The 22,055-nt window shown below is 51.2% G+C and overlaps 1 protein-coding gene across 2 annotated transcripts in view; it reads right to left on the bottom strand.

Annotated features, from left to right (window-relative positions):
• Positions 1-1,424: 1,424 nt before the first annotated feature.
• The window catches only part of myo5b (myosin VB), a 44,316-nt gene continuing 23,685 nt past the window's right edge, over positions 1,425-22,055 (bottom strand). For both annotated transcript variants that reach the window (XM_041970031.1, XM_041970032.1), the window contains exons 11-39: positions 21,787-21,868; positions 21,198-21,338; positions 20,739-20,861; positions 20,535-20,618; positions 20,274-20,408; positions 20,109-20,206; positions 18,783-18,869; positions 18,591-18,702; positions 17,847-18,058; positions 17,532-17,688; positions 15,555-15,794; positions 15,244-15,480; positions 15,066-15,159; positions 13,986-14,116; positions 13,714-13,833; positions 13,472-13,606; positions 13,312-13,377; positions 10,291-10,530; positions 10,128-10,207; positions 9,038-9,236; positions 8,865-8,958; positions 7,756-7,899; positions 7,362-7,513; positions 7,197-7,283; positions 6,964-7,114; positions 3,420-3,714; positions 3,147-3,321; positions 2,962-3,042; positions 1,425-2,847 (exon numbers count right to left, since the gene is read on the bottom strand). In XM_041970031.1, coding sequence (XP_041825965.1) covers positions 2,695-2,847; positions 2,962-3,042; positions 3,147-3,321; positions 3,420-3,714; positions 6,964-7,114; positions 7,197-7,283; positions 7,362-7,513; positions 7,756-7,899; positions 8,865-8,958; positions 9,038-9,236; positions 10,128-10,207; positions 10,291-10,530; positions 13,312-13,377; positions 13,472-13,606; positions 13,714-13,833; positions 13,986-14,116; positions 15,066-15,159; positions 15,244-15,480; positions 15,555-15,794; positions 17,532-17,688; positions 17,847-18,058; positions 18,591-18,702; positions 18,783-18,869; positions 20,109-20,206; positions 20,274-20,408; positions 20,535-20,618; positions 20,739-20,861; positions 21,198-21,338; positions 21,787-21,868 — 4,105 coding nt within the window. In that variant the 3' untranslated portion in view covers positions 1,425-2,694. The remainder of the gene's footprint in view (positions 2,848-2,961; positions 3,043-3,146; positions 3,322-3,419; positions 3,715-6,963; positions 7,115-7,196; positions 7,284-7,361; positions 7,514-7,755; positions 7,900-8,864; positions 8,959-9,037; positions 9,237-10,127; positions 10,208-10,290; positions 10,531-13,311; positions 13,378-13,471; positions 13,607-13,713; positions 13,834-13,985; positions 14,117-15,065; positions 15,160-15,243; positions 15,481-15,554; positions 15,795-17,531; positions 17,689-17,846; positions 18,059-18,590; positions 18,703-18,782; positions 18,870-20,108; positions 20,207-20,273; positions 20,409-20,534; positions 20,619-20,738; positions 20,862-21,197; positions 21,339-21,786; positions 21,869-22,055) is intronic.

Raw genomic sequence — 22,055 nt, 5'->3', positions numbered from 1 at the left:
ACTGAAAACAGCAGAGGAGGAAACTGCGAAGGATAAAAATAATCGGATCCTTTCATTTTTATGATAGTTAAAAACCCAGATCATAATTGTGATTAAAATTCGAATAATCGCCCAGCTCTAGTCCATAATGGGGACAAGTGTGGGGTTCCCTAAAAGGGGTGAGTGGGTCAATATGAGAGGTGACTGGGTACTTTTTTTTTTTTCTTTCTTTTTTTTCCTACCCTGTCCTGTCCAGCATCCTAACATACAGAACGGTGGTCTGTGTGCCATATTTTGCTTGACAGATTTGCTCTACCAAGGGAGACATGTTATATACATGGCTGCCCTTGATATTTTTATTATTTTTATTGTAATCTTATTTTCTTTAGTCTTTATATGTCAGTGCCGAACCTGACAGGCAGATAGAGGAAGAGACAGAGAGAAAAAAAAGGGAGAAAAGGACAGGATTAAAATGTGGAAATAACAGTTGCCTATGCTGCCCAGAACATATCACAAAAAAACAACAACATAAACTACCACAGTACTACATGATACCGAAAGAAAAATAGAATGATGATGATATAAAAAATTACAATAGTCATCAAACGTACCTGCAGATGAACGTACCAACACACAAACATCAGCTACATCTAGTGAGAAGCGGATGGAGAGACGAGCACGTTTGTGAGCATGCACGTGTTAATATGCATGTGTGGTCATGCAACAAGGAGGAAATGCGTACCTGCAAGGGGGCCGCGATCACGCCGCACCCCGAAGCATCAGCGGGGGACGGGGGGAGCCCGAGGCCCCAAAGGCCAAGCAGATCCACAGAGTACCAAGCCCGGGACAGCCAAAGCAGACAGAGCAGCGGCCCACCCGGACCAGAGCAGAGGGGTCCCCAGACCGGAACCCCGGGCGCGACGGGGCAGGGGCACCGGCAGCCCAGGGCGATGGCGAGCAGGCCCAGCGGGCGCCGGGCGCTGCGGGCCGCACGGAGGGCAGGCGCCCCACAGGCCCAAGGGCCACCCTTTCCCCCCAGCAGAGCCCCACCCAGGAACCCGACGGGGCCAGACCACCCCAGGCAAAACCACCGTGGGCCACGCCAACCCAACACCAAGGCTAGGCACCCCAGGGACAAGAACATGTCTGCAGGTCCTCCCCCCCCCCCCCAAAAAAAAAAAACAAAAACCCTTTTTACCCCAACCCTTACCCATTCATCCCCCACCCCTCCCCAGGTGACTGGGTACTTGACCACACTCCTCTCTGGAGTGGTAGGGATGTTAAGTTTTTCTCAAGTAGAGGCATTTTGACCCCAATACCCTCCCAACGTTATTCTTCTGGAAATGGTTTGTTAAATCTGCACCAGGAACATTCCAACATCCTTCAAATATCTTCATGGTCACATCCTGGTACACGGGTTCAGACTAGAAGAGTGATCACAGATCTGGGATTTAACTTCTTTAATTAGTGTCACCACAAATATTAATAACAACACAAACAGAAAAGAGAAACTGGAGATCCACCAAAGTCCCGGCACAATAAACCCATCACAAAAACAGAAATGAAACCACCGATATCTTTTTATTCAGATTTCTGACAGCAGACACATGAAGCATTCCTGCTTGCTTCTAATCAATAACCTGCTTTTATGGTTAATTAGAAACTGACAGATTCTCCCTCGTCTTCCTGTTGGAGAACCAAGATTTACACGTCTGTTTCACACAAACCAGCTGATCCATCATTTGATCAGCTGGTCGTGTGATAGGTCATGTGACTGTGTTCAGAACCGATTCTTTCTGTATGAAACCCCCAAACGTGCTTCAGCATCATGAGCCCGACTAATTGATGACGGTAACGCTTCAGACCCGCCCAGTCTGCTTTGATTGGGCCGAACAAGCCCCTCCCCCTCTGCAACAGTTCTGTTAAAATGTAAAAAAAACATTTTACTAAAGAGAAAATATGGACGTGGTCCTGAGCTGTGGGAGAGTGGGTTTGATGTGACTTTGGGTCACCTGCTCTCACCCTAGAACTGATCCAGACCTGCTTCAAGCTTCAGGGTTCTGTCCAGTCCGAGTTCAGCTTCCAGCACAGTTGGTTCTGGTTCCTGAAGCTCCAACAAAATGAAACCACCAAAGCTGTGTGACATCAAACTGGTTCCGGCATGGTCCATCAGTGATGTACTCAGAACCTCGGACCAGAACCACTGTGCTTCTATTGCCCATCTCGGCCCTACGGGGGCCTCAGAGGGACAAACCAAACACTGCTGGGTGGAAATCTAAACCACTAGGCCTTAGATCAGACCTACAAACTGGAGTCAGAACCCGGTCAGCCTGGTTCTGGCCTGAGTTCTGCAAGAATCCCACATGACTAAAGCTTTAAATGAACTGAACAAAGCCAGAAAACCATCTCACAGAACCGGGTCGACAAACAGAACCTTCATTCATTCACACGTGTAAATCTTGTTTTCCAGTCCTCACATCTACAGAGTGTCCGGGATCTTCCTCCTCCTCCTCCTCCTCCTCCAATCACAGGACACAATGAATGACAGACAGAGGGACAGATCTGGGCTGAACCAGGAGGTTCACTGAGGACCTTCACAGAGCTCCAACATGACGGTGGACAGCTGGACATGAAGACAGATGAGGATAGCACAGCCATGGCAGACCGGCGCAAACAGAATCTGTGTGGTCCGATCGGCAGCAGGTCGGCAAGATGTCAGACCCGGACCAGGAAGTCCAGGCCTAGAGAGGCGGGAATGTGCAGTGTCTCCAGGCTGAGGGAGGACGGCGCGTACGGGAAGAGGACGGGGAAGGTTTGTTTAGTGTCCACCAGCAGCTGAGGGGGTTCGTTCCTCTCCTGGAGCCGGTTCTGGAGACGGAAACACAACAAGGCTGAGGACGGTAACCATGGTAACAGCTGACGTCTACTGTCAGACGTTCTGCCGTGTAAACAAACTTCTACTCTAGACCTTGTGAGACCCACCTGGATGTTCCTGATGAAGGACACGGTGACTCGCTCCTCGAACTCGTTCAGGGGCGTGTACAGGTTCAGGATCTTGACGATCTGCGGAGGAACACATCATCATGGTTATTGTTAGGAACCAGTCCAGAACCCGAGCGGCTGGTTCTGCTGCACCGCAGCGAGCTACGGTGGGACGTGAGGGTCACCTGCTGCGTGGTGAGGGCGCTGCAGAGCGAGCAGATGGCCTCGGCGTCCTGAGACGTCTTCTTCTTGACCTGCAGCAGCTGGGCGGCCTGGATGATGGGCTCCAGGGTGGCTGCAGCTTTACTCTGGAACAGGTTGTTAGCTCGCAGCCACTCCTCCATCTGACTGGTGTTGTACCTGCACACACACACACACACACACACACGCGCGCGCGCTCAGCAGCAGGAACAGAAGATCCAGTCCCGGTTCTAAAACCGCACCACCTGGGTCGGTACCTCAGCTGCATGCCGGTGCTCCAGGAGCAGACGTCCTTACGCAGCAGCAGGTTGTTGAGGGTGACGGCGTTGATGCAGTGGAACAGCTGCCGGACCACCTGGCCCACGATCTCCGGATCCAGTCCGTGGTCCCGCATGATGGCGTGGAACTGGCCCAGCTGCCGGATCAGCGCCTGCAGGGTGTAGCTGGCGGGGCCGTCGGCGTCCGTGTCCATGCTGGATGAACGGTTCCTGTAGCCCATCGACTTCACACTCGCCAGGCTGGGGATGCTCTCGCTCTCCAACATGGCCGACACTGGAACGGGTCAGAAGCAGATAAGAACATGGACTGAGAGCGGCCGCGTCCACCTAACACGACTCTGAGGGAACCGAGTCCACGTTCCACCATTTCAGCCAGAGAGAGGAACAAAACGGAGGGAAAATAATAGTTTTTATTTTCACGTTTTTTCATCTACTCGATAAAAATGTAAATACTAGAGCCCGAAGAGAACGAATGGGGGGCGTCACAGCCTGGACGGAGGAGGTCAGATCTGGTCCATGTACGGGGCAGGAGGTCAGATCTGGTCCATGTACGGGGCAGGAGGTCAGATCTGGTCCACGTACGGGGGTTCAGGAGGTCAGATCTGGTCCATGTACGGGGGTTCAGGAGGTCAGATCTGGTCCAAGTACAGGGGTTCAGGAGGTCAGATCTGGTCCATGTACGGGGCAGGAGGTCAGATCTGGTCCACGTACGGGGGTTCAGGAGGTCAGATCTGGTCCATGTACGGGGCAGGAGGTCAGATCTGGTCCACGTACGGGGGTTCAGGAGGTCAGATCTGGTCCACGTACGGGGCAGGAGGTCAGATCTGGCCCACGTACGGGGTTCAGGAGGTCAGATCTGGTCCACGTACGGGGTTCAGGAGGTCAGATCTGGTCCACGTACGGTGGTTCAGGAGGTCAGATCTGGTCCACGTACGGGGTTCAGGAGATCAGATCTGGTCCACGTACAGTGGTTCAGGAGGTCAGATCTGGTCCACGTACGGGGTTCAGGAGGTCAGATCTGGTCCAAGTACGGGGGTTCAGGAGGTCAGATCTGGTCCACGTACGGGGGTTCAGGAGGTCAGATCTGGTCCACGTACGGTGGTTCAGGAGGTCAGATCTGGTCCACGTACGGGGTTCAGGAGGTCAGATCTGGTCCACGTATGGGGTTCAGGAGGTCAGATCTGGTCCACGTAAGGGGGTTCAGGAGGTCAGATCTGGTCCACGTACGGTGGTTCAGGAGGTCAGATCTGGTCCACGTACAGTGGTTCAGGAGGGGTTAGGGACCAGAAGAAAGTTGGTTCCTGTTTAGAACCAGTTTTGGTTGGAGCACACCTTGTTCCACGCGTGTGCGTGTGGTTGGTGGTCCTGACGTACCGGGTCCGGTTGTTCCAACGTAATCCGATCGGGTTCCGGTTATCGGATAGGATCAAATCTTGAAAACCGGTTGTTCAAAAGAGAAATCTGGATTCCGAAGTCGGTGGGATCACGTCGTACAATCCTGATTGTTATCCGGATAAAACCCCCAGTTAGGATCCGGAAAACCAGGATTATCCTGATCCCGTCAGAGGACGGGATTACAAAGGAAACTGCGGGATAACCTCAGATTTGGAAAATATCTTTGTAGTCGGTGCATTGATAATATTTTATTTACAGGGACGAAGTGGTTGAACCGGCACCGAGAAAACCCCCAAACAAAACAAAGTCCGCTCCGAGTCCTCAGCGCATTTAGAAAAACCTCTCAGAACCACCATCAGTACTTAGACCCGCGACAAAGATCTGAGGTCATCTTTGGTTCTGGACTAAAATCTGACAGATGGATAAACTCAGAAAAGTTCTTTTCCACTTCAGAATATCCTTCCTTTCCAAAGACAGTAACCTGCAGCTGGATCAGAACTCAGCAGACCCACCTCTGTCCTCCATGGATCGGGTCTGACTCCAGACGTCTCTGATCTTCAGAAAATTCCAAACAGCTGCAAACATGTTTTTTCTCCTTTTAGTCAAACTGAATCGTTTCTATCTTTACTGAACTCCTTCACTTGGTTTCGTTCTGGTCTTATTCTCTCTGCTGCAGACATCTCGCCCCCTGGTGTTCAGTCTGAGGAACTCCACCACTGGAAGAGACTGGGACTCTGACAGGTTCAGAACCAAGTGGACCTGAAGCCATGAGGCTGCCATGTGGGTCAGACCTGAGGCAACCAGCAGCTGATCAGAAAAAGAAAAATCAAATCTCATTTTACCGATCACTGGCCAGATTCACAGGCCGGACCACAACCTGGCCCACAACCTGGCCAATCCCTGTCCACTGGTGTTAGATATTAAAGCTGTTTGTAGAAATAAAGACACGTTCCATATTAATCCTCCTGAGAGCCACGCTCAGGAAAACCAGGATTTCCAGGAAAAAGGGAGATGATGTTAATAAGAAGCTCAACCAGTAAAACATGTTCTGTCCTTGTGGAACAAAACTTCATGTTATAAAACCATCCAGATAAATAAGGAGCCAGTCTGCTGCCAGCATGTAGCAGCCAGTAAAAGAACAGGCGGAAAGTAGCTTCAGTCCTTCAGTCCAGCAGAGCGGGACCAGACTGGAGGCTGGAGGTCTAGAAGTGATGCTACGCTAACAAAACACACAAGAGGAGGATTTATTTATTCTTACACAATGTTTTTCATTGTTGTCCTCATTTCTGTCAAGATGGTCTTTATTTTTTAAACTCCTCGTCCACCTGGTTAATAGCGGTGATGATGTCCCTCTGCACCGCCCACCCAGCTGGAGTCCCGCCCACCCAGCTGGAGTCCCGCCCACCCAGCTGGAGTCCCGCCCGCCCAGCTGGAGTCCCGCCCACCCAGCTGGAGCCCCGCCCACCCAGCTGGAGCACCCAGCAACTAGAAAGTAATATTATTTAACACTAAATAAACTGCTACCAGTTTCAGATGTATCTGTACATACTTTATAATTTAAAGCAAATCACCGGCATCATTACTGCCATCTAGCAGACGCTTTTCTCCACTCTGGGAATCGAACTTCAGTCTCCTGCATGGCAGACAGATGTTCTACCGACTGAGATATCCAGCCATACGTTCCGATTCCTCTGGCGTTTCTTCCTTCTGACCCTGTGATGATAGCGTCTCCACCTGCTGCCACTATTTTGTCTTTCTGACACCAGTAACGTCCACGCCGTGTCCACCAGTTACACATTTTTACCTTTTCCAACATGGTCCATCAGGATCTCTGTCTCACACCCCGAAAAATTCCTCTTTTTCCCTCCTGAGCCATCATGGAAATGATGTGATGAATATTTATTACAGGCATCCACCTGACCTTTTATAGCCACCATGTGGGCGGGGCAAGGTGTTCCCTCACCTGCACCGCTTTAGAGTTGGTTCTGGTTTATAAACGGAAACAGGTGGAGGACGTGTGTACGCAGGCTTTGATAAATCTGAAAGGAGTGCGCTGCAGACGCCGCCTGTAGTTTGCTTTGCTTCGCTCAGGTTGATAATCGAGGGTCTGGACCGGCCTGTGACTCACCGATCATGGGCTGGATGGTGCCCTCGGCCACCTTGATGAGCTGCTGGTAGATCTGGATCGACAGGTCGCTCAGAACCTGCCGGTACTCGGCCAGATCAAAGTTCTTCAGGCAGTGCTCGTTCTGCTTGGCCGTGTTCTGAGTCATGAAAGCCTGAAGACGAAGGAACGAGTCAAGGGTCAGACAGGAAGTCAGAGCTGGAGGTCACTGATGTCGCTGTGGGGGCGGAGCTTACCTCGTCTCCGCTGTACTGCTTCAGACAGTGAAGGAGGCGGCTGGTGTTGGCCAACCAGAAGGAGGTCATCTCAAAGTCGTCGTTCTTCTGCAGAACCACAAGAACTTCATCAGAACCTAGCTGTATGTGTGTGTGTGTGTGTGTGTGTGTGCGTGGATCACACACCTTTAGGACCTTCTTGATGGAGTTGATGGTGGAGGTGAGCAGAGACTCCACCTTCTGGTCGTCGTTGATGTAGTCGGCGTGGCGGATGCACATGAAGAGGATGTAAGCCGGGAGGCAGGGGACGGTGGCCGAAACATGACTGGGTCTGACATCTGCCGGGAAACACACACACATCAGCTCAAACCTCCTCAGACCTTAGACCAACACAACACCGGTCCAGGTTCTGATCCAGTTTATATCCTGTTTACAGTGGCTGATCTGGATCAAAGAGACCAGAATCCTTTCTGCTGGGTTCTGGGTTCTTAGCTTCACCTCTGGTCTTTGGTTCGAGCTGCTTTAGGTGTTATTTGACCCGGGAACCCATCGGTCAGCCTTTGTTGTATGAAGGTCTCACCTGTGACCAAGGTCTTAATGAGCCGGGCTTCATCCTCCTTGTAGTACTCCAGCATCCCCTCGAAGTCTTTCTCCTTCCTCTGAACCGTCACCTGACGGCTCAGCACAGGTTTGGAAGAAGGGCTCAGAGCTGCAGCTTGAGAGGCTGGAAGAGGAAAAGCAGACAGGACTGAGCAAGAACCGCAAGAACCGCAAGACCTACAGACCTACAGACCTGCAGACCTACAAACCTACAGACCTGCAGACCTGCAAACCTGCAGACCTACAAACCTGCAGACCTACAGACCTGCAGACCTACAGACCTGCAGACCCGCAAACCTGCAGACCTACCAACCTGCAGACCTACAGACCCACAAACCTGCAGACCTACAAACCTGCAGACACGCAAACCTGCAGATCTACAAACCTGCAGACCTACAAACCTACAGACCCACAAACCTGCAGACCTACAAACCTGCAGATATACAGACCTACAAACCTGCAGACCTGCAAACCTGCAGACCTACAAACCTGCAGATCTACAGACCTGCAGACCTACAGACCTGCAAACCTGCAGACCTACAGACCTACAAACCTGCAGACCTACAAACCTGCAGATCTACAGACCTACAAACCTACAGACCTGCAGACCTGCAGACCTACAAACCTGCGGACCTACAGACCCGCAGACCTACAAACCTGCAGACCTACAAACCTGCAAACCTGCAGACCTACAAACCTGCAAACCTGCAGACCTACAAACCTGCAGACCTACAAACCTGCAAGCCTGCAGACCTACAGACCTGCAAACCTACAAACCTGCAGACCCGCAAACCTGCAGACCTACAAACCTACAGACCTGCAAACCTGCAGACCTACAAACCTACAGACCTACAGACCTGCAGACCTACAGACCTGCAGACCTACAAACCTGCAGACCTACAAACCTACAGACCCGCAAACCTGCAGACCTACGAACCTGCAGACCCACAAACCTGCAGACCTACAAACCTGCAAACTCTTCATACCTGCGGACCTAGAGACCAGTACACCTGCAGACCCACAGACATAGAGACCTGTATACCTACAGACCTGTAGACTTCAATGTGATCAGCTGGAGGCTCCTCTTACCTTCCAGCTCCTGGACTTTCTTCATGTAGATCCTCAGTTGCTTCTTCAGCTTCCTTTCATTCTTCTCCTGCTTCTCCACCAGCTCCTTGAGATCCTGCAAGCATAGCGACACAGATCAGAAAACCGAACAGAAAACAGGTTTTGGTTCTGGGTCCATCTGTAGACCTCCTCACCAGGTTGTCATTGGTGAGCCGTGTGATCTCCTGCTGGACGCTGTACTCTACCCGAGCCTCCGGAGACAAAGACGCCATGTAGGTCAGGATCTCCTGTTTCTTCTCAATGTCGTCCTTCAGCAGCTCGATCTGAGTGTGAAGAGCCTCCAGCTCATCCTGGTGCTGCCTGGACTGGGTCTGCAGCTGGGCCTCCAGCAGCCTGCAACCGGACCAAACCAGAACGAGCCAGACAAGGAGGAGCGTTAGTCACATGAAGGAAACATCTCTGAGCTGCACCTCAAACCACGCACAGCAACACAGCAGGACCTTCTGATCCACGACTGATAGGAGGTGGTCAGGTTCTGAGATGGTTCAGCAGCTGAAGGTCCGAGAAGATCTCTACAGAACATCAACACTGAGAAGATCTACAGAACGTCAACACTGAGAAGATCTACAGAACGTCAACACTGAGAAGATCTACAGAACGTCAACACTGAGAAGATCTACAGAACGTCAACACTGAGAAGATCTCTGCAGAACGTCAACACTGAGAAGATCTACAGAACGTCAACACTGAGAAGATCTCTACCAGGTTGGACTAAGGGAACTAGGAGATCTATGGCAGGAAAGCAGCAGCAGCTCTCAGAGACCTGGCCACTTGTTTCAGGCCTTGGTAAGCCAAACCCAGCTCTCCATCTTCGTTCAGGTGACACCAGTCCTGCAGGTTACTGGTGTCCAGCAGCAGAGGACAGAGAGGACAAAGTGTGAGAAGATAAAACCCAGATAAATTCTGCAAGACTTTTCTACAGGACCATCATGAACCTGTCTCCTGGCTGATGGACTTTAAGAGACGTCACGTTCTCATCGTGTTCCACAGGTCTGATGTTCTTTAGAGAACATCAGAGTTCAGGTTTAAATCCACCAGAACTCCAGACTAACTGGACTCATTTCACTCTTTCCCAGTGTTTCTACCTTCAGGCCGAACATCTCCACGTCTCCACTGAGTGGCATCAGCGAGGAGACAGCGTTGGACAGGCATCATCAGGTGTGGACGAAGAAGAAAATGGACTGAAAACTGGAATGTCAGGTGGTTCTGAGGAGGTGGACTTACTTTTTGGACTCACACAGTCCGTGATAAGCTCGGAGCGCCTCCTCTTTGTCCAACGGCTCCTCAGTGTCCCCCTCACGCACCTGTCAATCACAGAGGACAGTTTGACCTCTTCACGTCTTCAACCCAACAAGGCGGCCGGTTTTGAAGCCCGTTCTGGACTCACCGTGTCCTCGTTCCTTTCCTGCAGCTGGGCGTTGCTCACTATCTGAGTCCTCAGGATGAGGACCTCCTCCTTGCGGGCGTCCAGCTCCTCATTGGCTGCCCTGAGCTGACTCATCAGCAGGTTGTAGCCGTCCTGCAGCTCATTGGACGAGCTGCTCTGAGACGCTCGCTCAGCAACGCTCCTTCTCAGCTCGTTCAGGTCGTTCTTTAGCTTCTTGTTCTCTGATTCCAGCTCCTGTGTCTGCAGGGAAACAATGGAAACAGCCTGAACAGGTGCAGCCAATCAGGAGGAGCCGTTTCAGCTCTGGACTCAGAACCACCAGATCTGTTCTGGATCTCCTCAACAAGACTGTCAGGAGAAGAACTGCCATGGGTGGAACTGATCCTCACTGAAACGTGACCTGGTGCTCCTCCAGTTTCTGGTTCAGACCATGATTCTCTCCTAAAGATCATCATAAACATCATCTCCTGTTCCATAAACTAAACAGGTCACTGACTTCCAGGTTTTCCATGACTCCCTAAATCAGGTCCAGAAACTTCTTGTTCTGCAGCAGCTGAGCCAGACGTTCATTAAGGTTCTATCTGGACTGCCAGTCTCAGCTCAGACTGTTAGGTTTCACAACGGTGGAACAGACTACTAAAGTCTATCGGCTGGGGACCAGACCAGAGTCCAGCTCCACCTGAACTTTATCTGGACAAAGTCCAGTTTTACCTCAAAAAAAGTCCAGTTCTACCAGTTCTGTTCTACCAGGACTTTCATCAGTATGGTTTCAGTAGAATATTACTGTGCAATGTGGGGGCGGGGTGGTCTCTGGGGGCTTCCTAATGGCAGTGGGTTGGGGCTGCTGGTGGGGTCTGGGTTGGAGGCCGTTGGCTCTGGTGGACTGCTGCCCCATGTACCCTGGGGCCATGCTCTTTGGCAGGGGGTTTGGTTCTGGCTGTGACTTTCCTCTGCCTCCTTCTGTCTGGGTTCAGGTCTCTGTGGTGGCTCCTGGTGTCCTGGAACCCTCTCATTCTGCCTCTGATCCTTGAAGGGGGTGTTGTTGCATTTTGCACAGATGGTCTACAGATGGTCTATAGATGGTCTGTAGACGGCCTATAGATGGTCTGCAGATGGTCTATAGACGGTCTGCAGATGGTCTACAGATGGTCTATAGATGGTCTGTAGACGGTCTGCAGATGGTCTATAGATGGGCTATAGACGGTCTGCAGATGGTCTACAGATGGTCTGTAGACGGTCTATAGATGGTCTACAGATGGTCTGTAGACGGTCTACAGATGGTCTATAGATGGTCTACAGATGGTCTATAGATGGTCTGTAGACGGTCTGCAGATGGTCTATAGATGGTCTATAGACGGTCTATAGATGGTCTATAGATGGTCTACAGATGGTCTATAGACGGTCTACAGATGGTCTGTAGATGGTCTATAGACGGTCTGCAGATGGTCTGTAGACGGTCTATAGATGGTCTATAGACGGTCTATAGACGGTCTATAGACGGTCTATAGATGGTCTTCAGACGGTCTATAGATGGTCTGCAGATGGTCTATAGATGGTCTGTAGACGGTCTATAGATGGTCTACAGATGGTCTATAGACGGTCTACAGATGGTCTATAGACGGTCTACAGATGGTCTATAGACGGTCTGCAGATGGTCTATAGATGGTCTATAGACCGTCTATAGATGGTCTGTAGACGGTCTGCGGATGGTCTATAGATGGTCTACAGATGGTCTATAGATGGTCTGTAGACGGTCTACAGATGGTCTACAGATGGTCTATAGATTGTCTACAGATGGTCTATAGACGGTCTACAGATGGTCTGTAGACGGTCTACAGATGGTCTACAGATGGTCTATAGATGGTCTGTAGATGGTCTGTAGACGGTCTGCGGATGGTCTATAAACAGTCTAGACGGTCTACAGATGGTCTATAGATGGTCTGTAGACGGTCTGCAGATGGTCTATAGATGGTCTATAGACGGTCCATAGATGGTCTACAGATGGTCTATAGATGGTCTGTAGACGGTCTGCAGATGGTCTATAGACGGTCTATAGATGGTCTGTAGACGGTCTGCAGATGGTCTATAGACGGTCTATAGATGGTCTGTAGACGGTCTATAGATGGTCTACAGATGGTATGTAGACGGTCTACAGATGGTCTATAGATGGTCTATAGACGGTCTGTAGACGGTCTACAGATGGTCTATAGATGGTCTATAGACGGTCTATAGATGGTCTACAGATGGTCTATAGATGGTCTATAGACGGTCTATAGATGGTCTATAGACGGTCTATAGATGGTCTGTAGGTGGTCTGCAGATGGTCTATAGATGGTCTACAGATGGTCTATAGATGGTCTGTACCTCTATCTTTTGTTCGGTTTCTCCGGTCCAGCAGTTAGAAGCAACAACATGTTTTAAAATTAGTTCAGCACAACATGACAGCCAGACCATCATCCTGCTGCCACCATGCCGGAAAGTACACGGTGGAAAAAAAAGGATTGGTAGAACCGGACTCTGACCTTGTAGAAGCAGCCTTTCTCCTGATAGAACTGGACCCTGAACCCTGTCCTGTTAACAGACTCAGAACTCAGGACTGAACAGTTTCATTATCTGAACCATTTAGTCCGTGACGGGTCGTGGGTAAGCTGGAGCCTATCCCAGCAACAGGTGAGAGGCAGGTACACCTGGTCACCAGTCCATCACAGGGCCGAGACACAGGGGACAAACAACCATTCACACTCGCACACACTCCTAGCCATCAATTAACCTAACATCATGTCTTTGGACGGTGGGAGGAAGCCGGAGAACCCGGAGAGAACCCACACATACACGGGAGAACATACAAGCTCTACACAGAAAGGCCACGCCCCCCAGGTTTAAACCTCCCCCAGCCGAGATTCAAACCAGCGACTTTCTTGCTGTGAGGCAGCGGTGCTAACCACCACATCACCGTGCAGGACTGAACAGTTTACACACAAATCATCAGTTCTGATTCAGAACCAGAACCTGGTCTGGTACCTTGAGGTTGTTGTAGGTCAGGTCTGCGGTCTCCTGGCTGGAGGTCGGACTCCTTGGTTCAGAACCCTGAAATGGAATAAACATGAGTTATTATGTGTAATGGTTCTGATCCCGGTTGATAGGTCAGAACTCTGATCTGGTCCTGGCTGAACCGGGTCACCTTGCGATTAGCGAGCTCCTCCATCTTTTCCAGGTTGACCTGCAGCCTCTTCCTCTCCTGCTCCAGCTCACGGACCCTCTTCTGGAGCTTCATGAACAGGCTGATGTCCATGGCGGCTTTCTCCACCCCCATCTCCTGCAGCCCAGAACCATCAGAACCAGAACCATCAGAACCAGAACCATCAGAACCACTTGAACACAGTCACAGATGAGCGCCAAACCAAGATCCGGCCTCAGACTCACCTCCACCTGTTGAATGCAGTCCTCTGAGTCTCCGACCTCGGAGGTGGAGATGGACGGGTAGTTGGAGTCCGACTCCAGGCTGCTCTGAAGAGACGGGTTCCTCTGGTGGCCGGGCTGGAACTGGAGGATGAAGACGAGGAAGAGTAGGCTTAGGGTGGTCCTTCTACAGATCTGCGGTCAAACTGCAGACCTAGACCACCTCAGAGCGGGTCTGGGTTCTGTGGGTTAGAACTTTCCATCAGAGCATCCAGACGGAGACCTGAGAACCTCACCTTGCTGAGAGACACCTCCTCCTTCAGGTTGTCGTATCTCTGCTCCAGTCTGGAGAACTCTTTGAGGAGGTTCTGGTACCGCTGCCTCTCCTGGTCCAGTTCTGACTCCAGAGACGCGCTGCTCACCCCCTCTGAGACAATCAGGGACAGCATGACATCACGGGAGGGTCCAGGTGTGTGTTCAGGTGTGTGTTCAGTTGTGTGGTATCAGGTGTGTGTTATCAGGTGTGTGTAATCAGGTGTGTGTATGTGTGTGTTATCAGGTGTGTGTTATGAGGTGTGTGTAGGTGTGTGTATGTGTGTGTATGTGTGTGTGTATGTGTGTGTATGTGTGTGTTATCAGGTGTGTGTATGTGTGTGTAGGTGTGCGTATGTGTGTGTAGGTGTGTGTATGTGTGTGTAGGTGTGTGTATGTGTGTGTAGGTGTGTGTTATCAGGTGTGTGTGTATGTGTGTGTTATCAGGTGTGTGTAGGTGTGTGTAGGTGTGAGTATGTGTGTGTAGGTGTGTGTATGTGTGTGTTATCAGGTGTGTGTAGGTGTGTGTATGTGTGTGTTATCAGGTGTGTGTGTATGTGTGTGTTATCAGGTGTGTGTATGTGTGTGTAGGTGTGCGTATGTGTGTGTAGGTGTGTGTATGTGTGTGTAGGTGTGTGTATGTGTGTGTAGGTGTGTGTAGGTGTGTGTATGTGTGTGTAGGTGTGTGTATGTGTGTAGGTGTGTGTATGTGTGTGTTATCAGGTGTGTGTGTATGTGTGTGTTATCAGGTGTGTGTAGGTGTGTGTATGTGTGTGTTATCAGGTGTGTGTAGGTGTGTGTATGTGTGTGTTATCAGGTGTGTGTATGTGTGTGTTATGAGGTATGTGTAGATGTGTGTATGTGTGTGTATGTGTGTGTTATCAGGTGTGTGTGTTATCAGGTGTGTGTGTATGTGTGTGTTATCAGGTGTGTGTGTTATCAGGTGTGTGTGTTATCAGGTGTGTGTGTATGTGTGTGTTATCAGGTGTGTGTGTATGTGTGTGTTATCAGGTGTGTGTGTATGTGTGTGTTATCAGGTGTGTGTATGTGTGTATTATCCTGACCTTTGGAGCTCTGCGACTGCTGCAGGATGTGTCGGTTCATCTCCTCCTTCTCGTTCTTCAGGAGGAGGTTCTCCTTCTCCAGCTCCTCCACCCTCTGACGTCACACAGAACAGCAGAACATCAGGATTGGGGGGCGTACCTGAGCAGGTGTGAACTCCAGCAGGTAAACTCCTCTCACCTGTGTGAGCTCCACCTTCTCGCTGCTGTGCTCCTCCTCCAGCTGCTTGCGGTGAGCGTGGGCCTCCTGCAGCTCCTCCCTCAGCCTCTCCAGCTCCTCCTCCAGCGAGGCCAGCCGGCCTCCTCCGCTCTGCTGCCCCCGGACCTGCTCCAGCTCCTTCTGCAGCTTGCTGACCTCTGACCCCAGACAGGAGTTGGTCGTCTGCAGGTGCTCGTTCTGAGCTTTCAGCTCTTTGGACTGAAACACAAGGAGCTTGTTGTTGTTGTTGTTGTTGTTGTCAGCGTGTGTGTGTGTGTGTTCAGGTGGGTCACCTGCTCGTCCATCTTCCTCTGCAGCTGTACGATTTTGTTCTCCATGCCCGTGTTGAGCTTCTTCAGGTGTTCTGCAGAGCGCGCCTCGATCTTCAGCTGCTTCAGCTGCTTCTTGGCGTGCATGCGCCTGAACGCACACTGGATGATGACGGCGGCGCCGCGTGCTCGTCTGAACCGCCTCCTCGCCAGCCAGCCACGCACATTCTTCTGGATGATCAGGGCCTTGTGGTGCAGCAGGAACTACAGAGGAGAAGCTGAAGCTTCAGACCAGAACATGAACATCCACAAACAACACCTGGAAACAGGAAGTGACCCATGAAACCACCCGCCATTGTTCTGATCGAAGTCCCGGAGCAGGAGTCCAGCCCCGCTGTAAACCAGACGTCCGAAATGCTGATACTCTCCTTGTTTTATAAAATGTAGTTTCATGTTTATTCTTCAGTGTTCGTCATGGTTCCTCATTTCCACACCAACAGGGGGCCACAGCACCTTTAGTGTGTTTAACTGCACCAGGTCTCCCCAAGCTCCACCTCCTCCACCAGGAGAGGTGGTGTGTATCTCTGTGAAGTTTTCCAGCATTTCTATCCTGTCCAGGATTTTTACAATCCAGCCACTAAATGTAGTTCTATTCAGAGAATCTATCTGGTAAATCCACCATGATAACAGCTTTATTTACCACATTTCACCATAAAAACATCACCATGTTGCCATGTTCATTCGTTCTGGTCGGTGTTCCCGTTTCACCGCAGCAGGCCCTGTGCACGCTGGCCGACCAGCGAGCGGACAAACCCGGACTCCTCACCCCTGACCTTCCAAAATACAGACAGTTTAATAAATGCCGACCAGAGAGGGAATGTTCTGGATCACTGTTACACTACAGTCGGTGGGGCCATCACGCCGTCCCCGGCGCTGCACTGGGGCACTCCGACCACGTCATGGTCCTCCTGATTCCTCCATGCAGGCAGAAATGAAAGCTTTCTAAACCTGTTGTGAGGACATGAAAGCAGAGGAGGCAGGGAGGAGCTTCGTGGACTGTTGACCTGGATGTTTTCAGGACTGCTACCAGCTGTCTGGATGAGTTCACAGAGGCAGTCACGTCATACATCACGCACCATCAGGCACCATCAGGCACCATCACGCACCATCAGGACCAGCCGAAGATCAACCAGTGAGCAGAAGTGAGAGGTCATGTTTCCAGTCGACTAGTCAGGCCTTTCAAAATCGATTAATCGATTAGTCATGACGCAGGATGCACGCCAATCATCATCAGTAAAACATACATGAGATGTTATTTGTATAATGTGTGTGTTCCATAAACAAGTGTTTGTTTACGATTTTAAGAGACCTAGCTACATTTTACTGGTCTGAGGACACTGTCTCCGTCCTGTGATCCAGAGCAGATGTTCCAGCCCCATGGTCGCGGTGGAGCAGGTGCAGAGCTTTAAAGGGCTCGTGTGGTGGAACCATCAGCCGTTCCAGTTCAGAAGAGTGTGGTGATGCTGGGGAATATGGTGAAGGACCGAACCACACAGAGCGGCATGGGATTTAGTTTTATTTCAGATCATGTGGAAGTATTATGTAAGGCAGTGGTTGGCAAATGGTGGCCCACGGTCCAAAACTGGACACACGTTATGTGTCAATGTGCAGAAACGTGATGGTGTTTACAAGCTGTGTTAAAAGAACAACATAGCTCCTTTAAGACCGGTACTTTACCGATCAGGACGGCTTCTCCAGGAGCCAATAACTAACCCTCCACCCCTCCAAACATGCCAGCGTACCATAGCCTACGTTTACAAGCTGCTCACCAAAGTCTAGCAGCCTGGATTCTTACTCAGCTTCTGATTGGTTAGTCATGTGTCCTCTCATATCATTGGTGGAGTCTGGACCAGAAACGGATCACAAGAACCAATCACACCCAAGCACCTATTCTGGCTCCTGAGGACACCAGTGATGGAGGGTGTGGTGTAGCTGGCCTACCTCCCAGTAGATGCGGCGGGTGAACATGCCTCGGGTGTAGGCCTGGATGGTGATGGTGGCCCGCCTCACCCTCAGGTACGCCCGTCGCTCTCTCACCATGCGGTACTGTTTCTGACAGATGAGGGCGGCCCGGCTCAGACGCAGGAACTCCGCGTACCTGAAGGAGAACACAGGTGAAATCCATGGGGCCAGGTCTACAGGTGAAGCTGTTGGCCCGGTTCACCTTTTCACCGCCTTCAGGTGACATCAGAACCTCTCCACAACTCTTGGTGAAACAGGAAATGGTCACATGACCCGGTGAAGATGACAGCTTACCTGCGTGCCAGGTATCCTCGGCCGTATCTCTGCAGGGTGATGGCGGACTTGCGGATCTTTCGGTATCGAACCCTCTGCAGCCATCCTCGGACCGTCTTCTGGATCTTGATGCAGGCCGAGCGGAACTTATCAGCCCGGAGCTTCTCCAGGTACGCCACCTGACCGGCTCGGAAGAAGATCTTTGTCTTTCCAAACTGGAACATGTCGGGTTCCTGAGGGACAGATAGAACCAGAGAGAACCAGTTCACATGAGGGAACAGAACTGAAGCAGAGCAGAACCGGAGAATGTCCGAGGAAGAGAAACATCTGGAGGAGAACCGGAGAACGTCCGAGCAACAGAAACATCTGGAGGAGAACCGGAGAACATCCGAGCAACAGAAACATCTGGAGGAGAACTGGAGAACGTCCGAGCAACAGAAACATCTGGAGGAGAACCAGAGAGATTTCCACAGGAAGTAACAGAGGTTTTGGAGGGAACGTGGACATGTTCCCAGTGAGAGGAAACACACCATGACATTCAGCTCTGTGTGTGTGTGTGTGTGTGTGTGTGTTAATGGGAATGGTGTGAGCTTGGTCATATGACCTGCTGTTGCCGTGTGATGGGAAGTTAACCCTGTCTTCGTCGTTCTTCCTCCTCATCTTCAGGATTTGTTTTGTTTGTCTTCAGGTGATCTCAGTTCTGGTTGTTCTGGTTCCAGAACCAGAAGGTTCTAGATCTGAGGCGGGTCGTGTGTGTTCTCTCACCTTTATCAGCGTCTCCATCAGGTTCTTACACACCAGCTTCTTGTCTGCTGCCATCATGTCAGACTTCTTCATCAGGACTCGGTACCTGTTGAAGAAGTCCGGATACGTCCACCTACACACACACACACACACACACACTGGTTACACAACTATAAGCTGATGTGTGATCTGCTGATGAAGATGATGACTCACCGGGACGGGTAGCCAGCTGCGCTGATCCGGATCGTCTCCAGGACTCCGCAGGCCCGCAGCTGCTGCACGGCTCGCCGGGAATCGAACCTGCGGCGACACAGACACACGTTAAAACCGCGCCGGCGTGGTTTCAAGCACCGGAGCTCCGAACCTCACCTCAGTTTCCTGCCGGGCATTGGGTCGATGCAGCTCTGAGCAGCACACACACCGACTGACATGTGACTCTGATTTTATCTGCAGCAGCACACACACATTCCTGCGCTGTGTGACAGACTCCTCCTCTCACTGCTGAGGTCACACACACTGTGATGTCATCACAAACTGATGAGGTCACAAACACACAGAGGATCTCTGTCAGACAGCTGCGAGAGCATGGACAGTTGTCACGGAAACGCTGTGCCTAAGTAATAAAGGATGTGTGACCGATGCTGCATTCAGGTCACGTTGGAAACTTCATAAGCGTAAACAACAACAGCAACCTGATTCCAGCTGAGCTAGAAAAATCAATCATTTTCTTCTTCTGTGGTTTTACACAAACACAAATTCTTCCATCCATCCAACCATCATCCATCCATCCATCCATCATCCATGCATCCCATCCATCAATCCATCCATCCATCATCCATCCATCCATCCATCATCCATGCATCCCATCCGTTCATCCATCAATCCATCCATCCATCCATCCATCCATCCATCCTCACAGCTAGCAGAGACATCTAGTCCCTCCAGCATGTCCTGGGTCTTCCTCGGGGCCTCGTCCCGGTGGGACATACCTGGAACACCTCAGCAGGAGGCATCCAGACCAGATGCCCGAGTCACCTCATCTGGCTCCTCTGGATGCAGAAGAGCAGCAGTTCTACTCTGAGTCCCTCCCGGATCATCGAGCTCCAACTCGGGGTGGACTTGGCCCTGCCACTGGGGAGCTTTTTAAGTAACTTGGAGTAGGAGAGCCTTCACCAGGGTCCCCGCCTTCGGCCCCCACCCAGCTCACACTGCACCCAACCGCTATGGCCCCTCCTACAGGTGGTAAGCCCACAGAAACCGGTTTCTACAGGCGGGTAGAAACCGATTTCTTAAACATGGAATAAAATAAAATGAAAATCACAGAATTTTCATGGTTTCTGAAATAAATAAAAACCTGAAAATTGCTGAAGTTGAACGTTTTCTGCAACGAGTTGCAACAAATACAACAGAAGAAGAAAATCCGCTCCAACACCCCCAACTCTGTCTCTGACTGGTTGGTATAAAAACTGAAAGGTGAGTCAAGGTCAGGTCTGTTTAGGGACAGAGACCACCTGCCGGACTTCAGAAGAAATGACTTACGAGAAGGCCTCCTTGTCGTCGTTGGGCTTGATGCAGCGGACGTAGTGCGGCGTGGTGGCGTTCAGCGTCTCCATCAGGAGGTGCAGAGACGAGCGGAACTGAAACACAGAACCCGTCAGAACCAGCAGCAGGACGCTCAGAGGGTTCTGCAGAACCACGGCTCACCTGGTGTCCCACCGTCTTCCTGTGCTCCTTGTTGGGAACTTTGGGGACCGCCTTCAACGGCCGAACGTTGACTCGGGACGACTTGGACGACGAGACGTCGTCCTTCTCGTGAAACAGGTCGGCCACCAGCTGAAACTGAAACAGAGGACGGATCCTGGTTCTGTTAGCGACCCTGGACTGGGTCAAACCCTGATCCATTACCATGAAGACTGTTTAAAAAAATGGAACCCAGACGGCCCGAGTCCTGGCTCTGGTTCCTACCTGGCTGGCCTTCAGGATGTTGATCTGCTCCTCGTAAACCGTGTCCCGGTTCTTCTCCAGGAACCCGTCACACTGATACTCCACCTGCGAACAGAACCAGGTCCAGCTGTGAGTCTGTGGGTCTAGTCCAGATCAGAACTACCCTCCTGCTACATGTCTGTACTGGACCTGCTGGACCAGAACCAGGACGTGGCCTCGACTCACCCGGTCTGCAAAGTGGATGATGATGAAGGACGTGTTGGACATTCGAGGTTTCTGGAAGTGAGCGCTGCTGGAGTGCTGCTTGTAGAGTTTCTGGGCCCAGTTCTGATCCGTCCCCTTCGGAACCTGAAACAGAATCAGGTTACAGAACCGCTGAAGGAAGCAACGGATCCGTCGGCTGTGGTTCCATCGGTTCTGCTCTGGCGTGGTTAGGTTAGCTTTAGCATGGCGACAGCGGAGGAACCGCCGTCTGGACCATCCACAGGCGGATGTCGGACTTCTGGAGCCAGACTGAACCCACAAACCAGAAAACCCAAAGATCCGATCTGACTGGTGTGAACCAGAAGGTGGATCAGGGGAACCACCAGAACATCCTGCAACTGAGACATGGACTCTGAGGGTCTAGATAGTCCTGAAAGACTCCTGGTCATAGCAGATACCTTCAGACCTCATTGGCCGTACCTTACACTCTTCATCCAGCAGGTCCAGGATGCCGAGCCGGGCCTCGATCAGGTCTATGCAGGGCTGGTTGTCATAGAAGTCTATGAGAGTCCAAGGGATCTGCTCCTTCATGTACTCCTCCTGTTCCAGCTTGAAGACATGCTGAGGACACAGAGCAGGACCCAAGATCAGGACCAGGATCAGAATCAGAGTCCAGGTGCGAGATCAGGATGAAGATAAGGATCAAAGGAGAAAAAATTAAGATCCAAGAATCAGAACAGGTTCAAGATCAGGAACAGAAGCAGAAACATGATCAGGATTAAGATTAGGATCAGATTAAGAGACCAAGATTAGACCAGGACCAAGACCGAGACCAGGACTAGGACCAGAATCGAAGTCAGAGTCAGAAATAGGACCAGGACAAGGACCAGGACAGGAATTAGGATCAGAATCAGGATCAGGAACAGGACCAGGATAAGGACCAGGACAGGAATCAGGATCAGAACCAGGAGCAGGACCAGGATCAGGATCAGAATCAGGACCAGGACCAGGACCAGGACCAGGACCAGGACCAGGACAGGAAACAGGATCAGGAGCTGGTCTAACTCACAGAGTTGAACTGCTGCTGCAGCTTCTCGTTGGCGTAGTTGATGCAGAACTGCTCGAAGCTGTTCACCTCGAAGGTCTCGAACCTGCACACACAGCCTCCATGTCAACACACACCTGCAGACAGGCTGAACTCAGGTGTATTCCAGGTGTATTCCAGGTGTGGTTCAGGTGTGTTTCAGGTGTATTCCAGGTGTGTTTCAGGTGTGTTTCAGGTGTATTTCAGGTGTGTTTCAGGTGCGTTTCAGGTGCGTTTCAGGTGTGTTTCAGGTG

This window comes from Melanotaenia boesemani, chromosome 19 (assembly GCF_017639745.1).
Source record: "Melanotaenia boesemani isolate fMelBoe1 chromosome 19, fMelBoe1.pri, whole genome shotgun sequence".
Classification (NCBI taxonomy): domain Eukaryota; kingdom Metazoa; phylum Chordata; class Actinopteri; order Atheriniformes; family Melanotaeniidae; genus Melanotaenia; species Melanotaenia boesemani.
The sequence above is the reverse complement of the archived record's forward strand: the minus strand, read 5'-3'. Positions and strand labels throughout refer to the sequence as shown.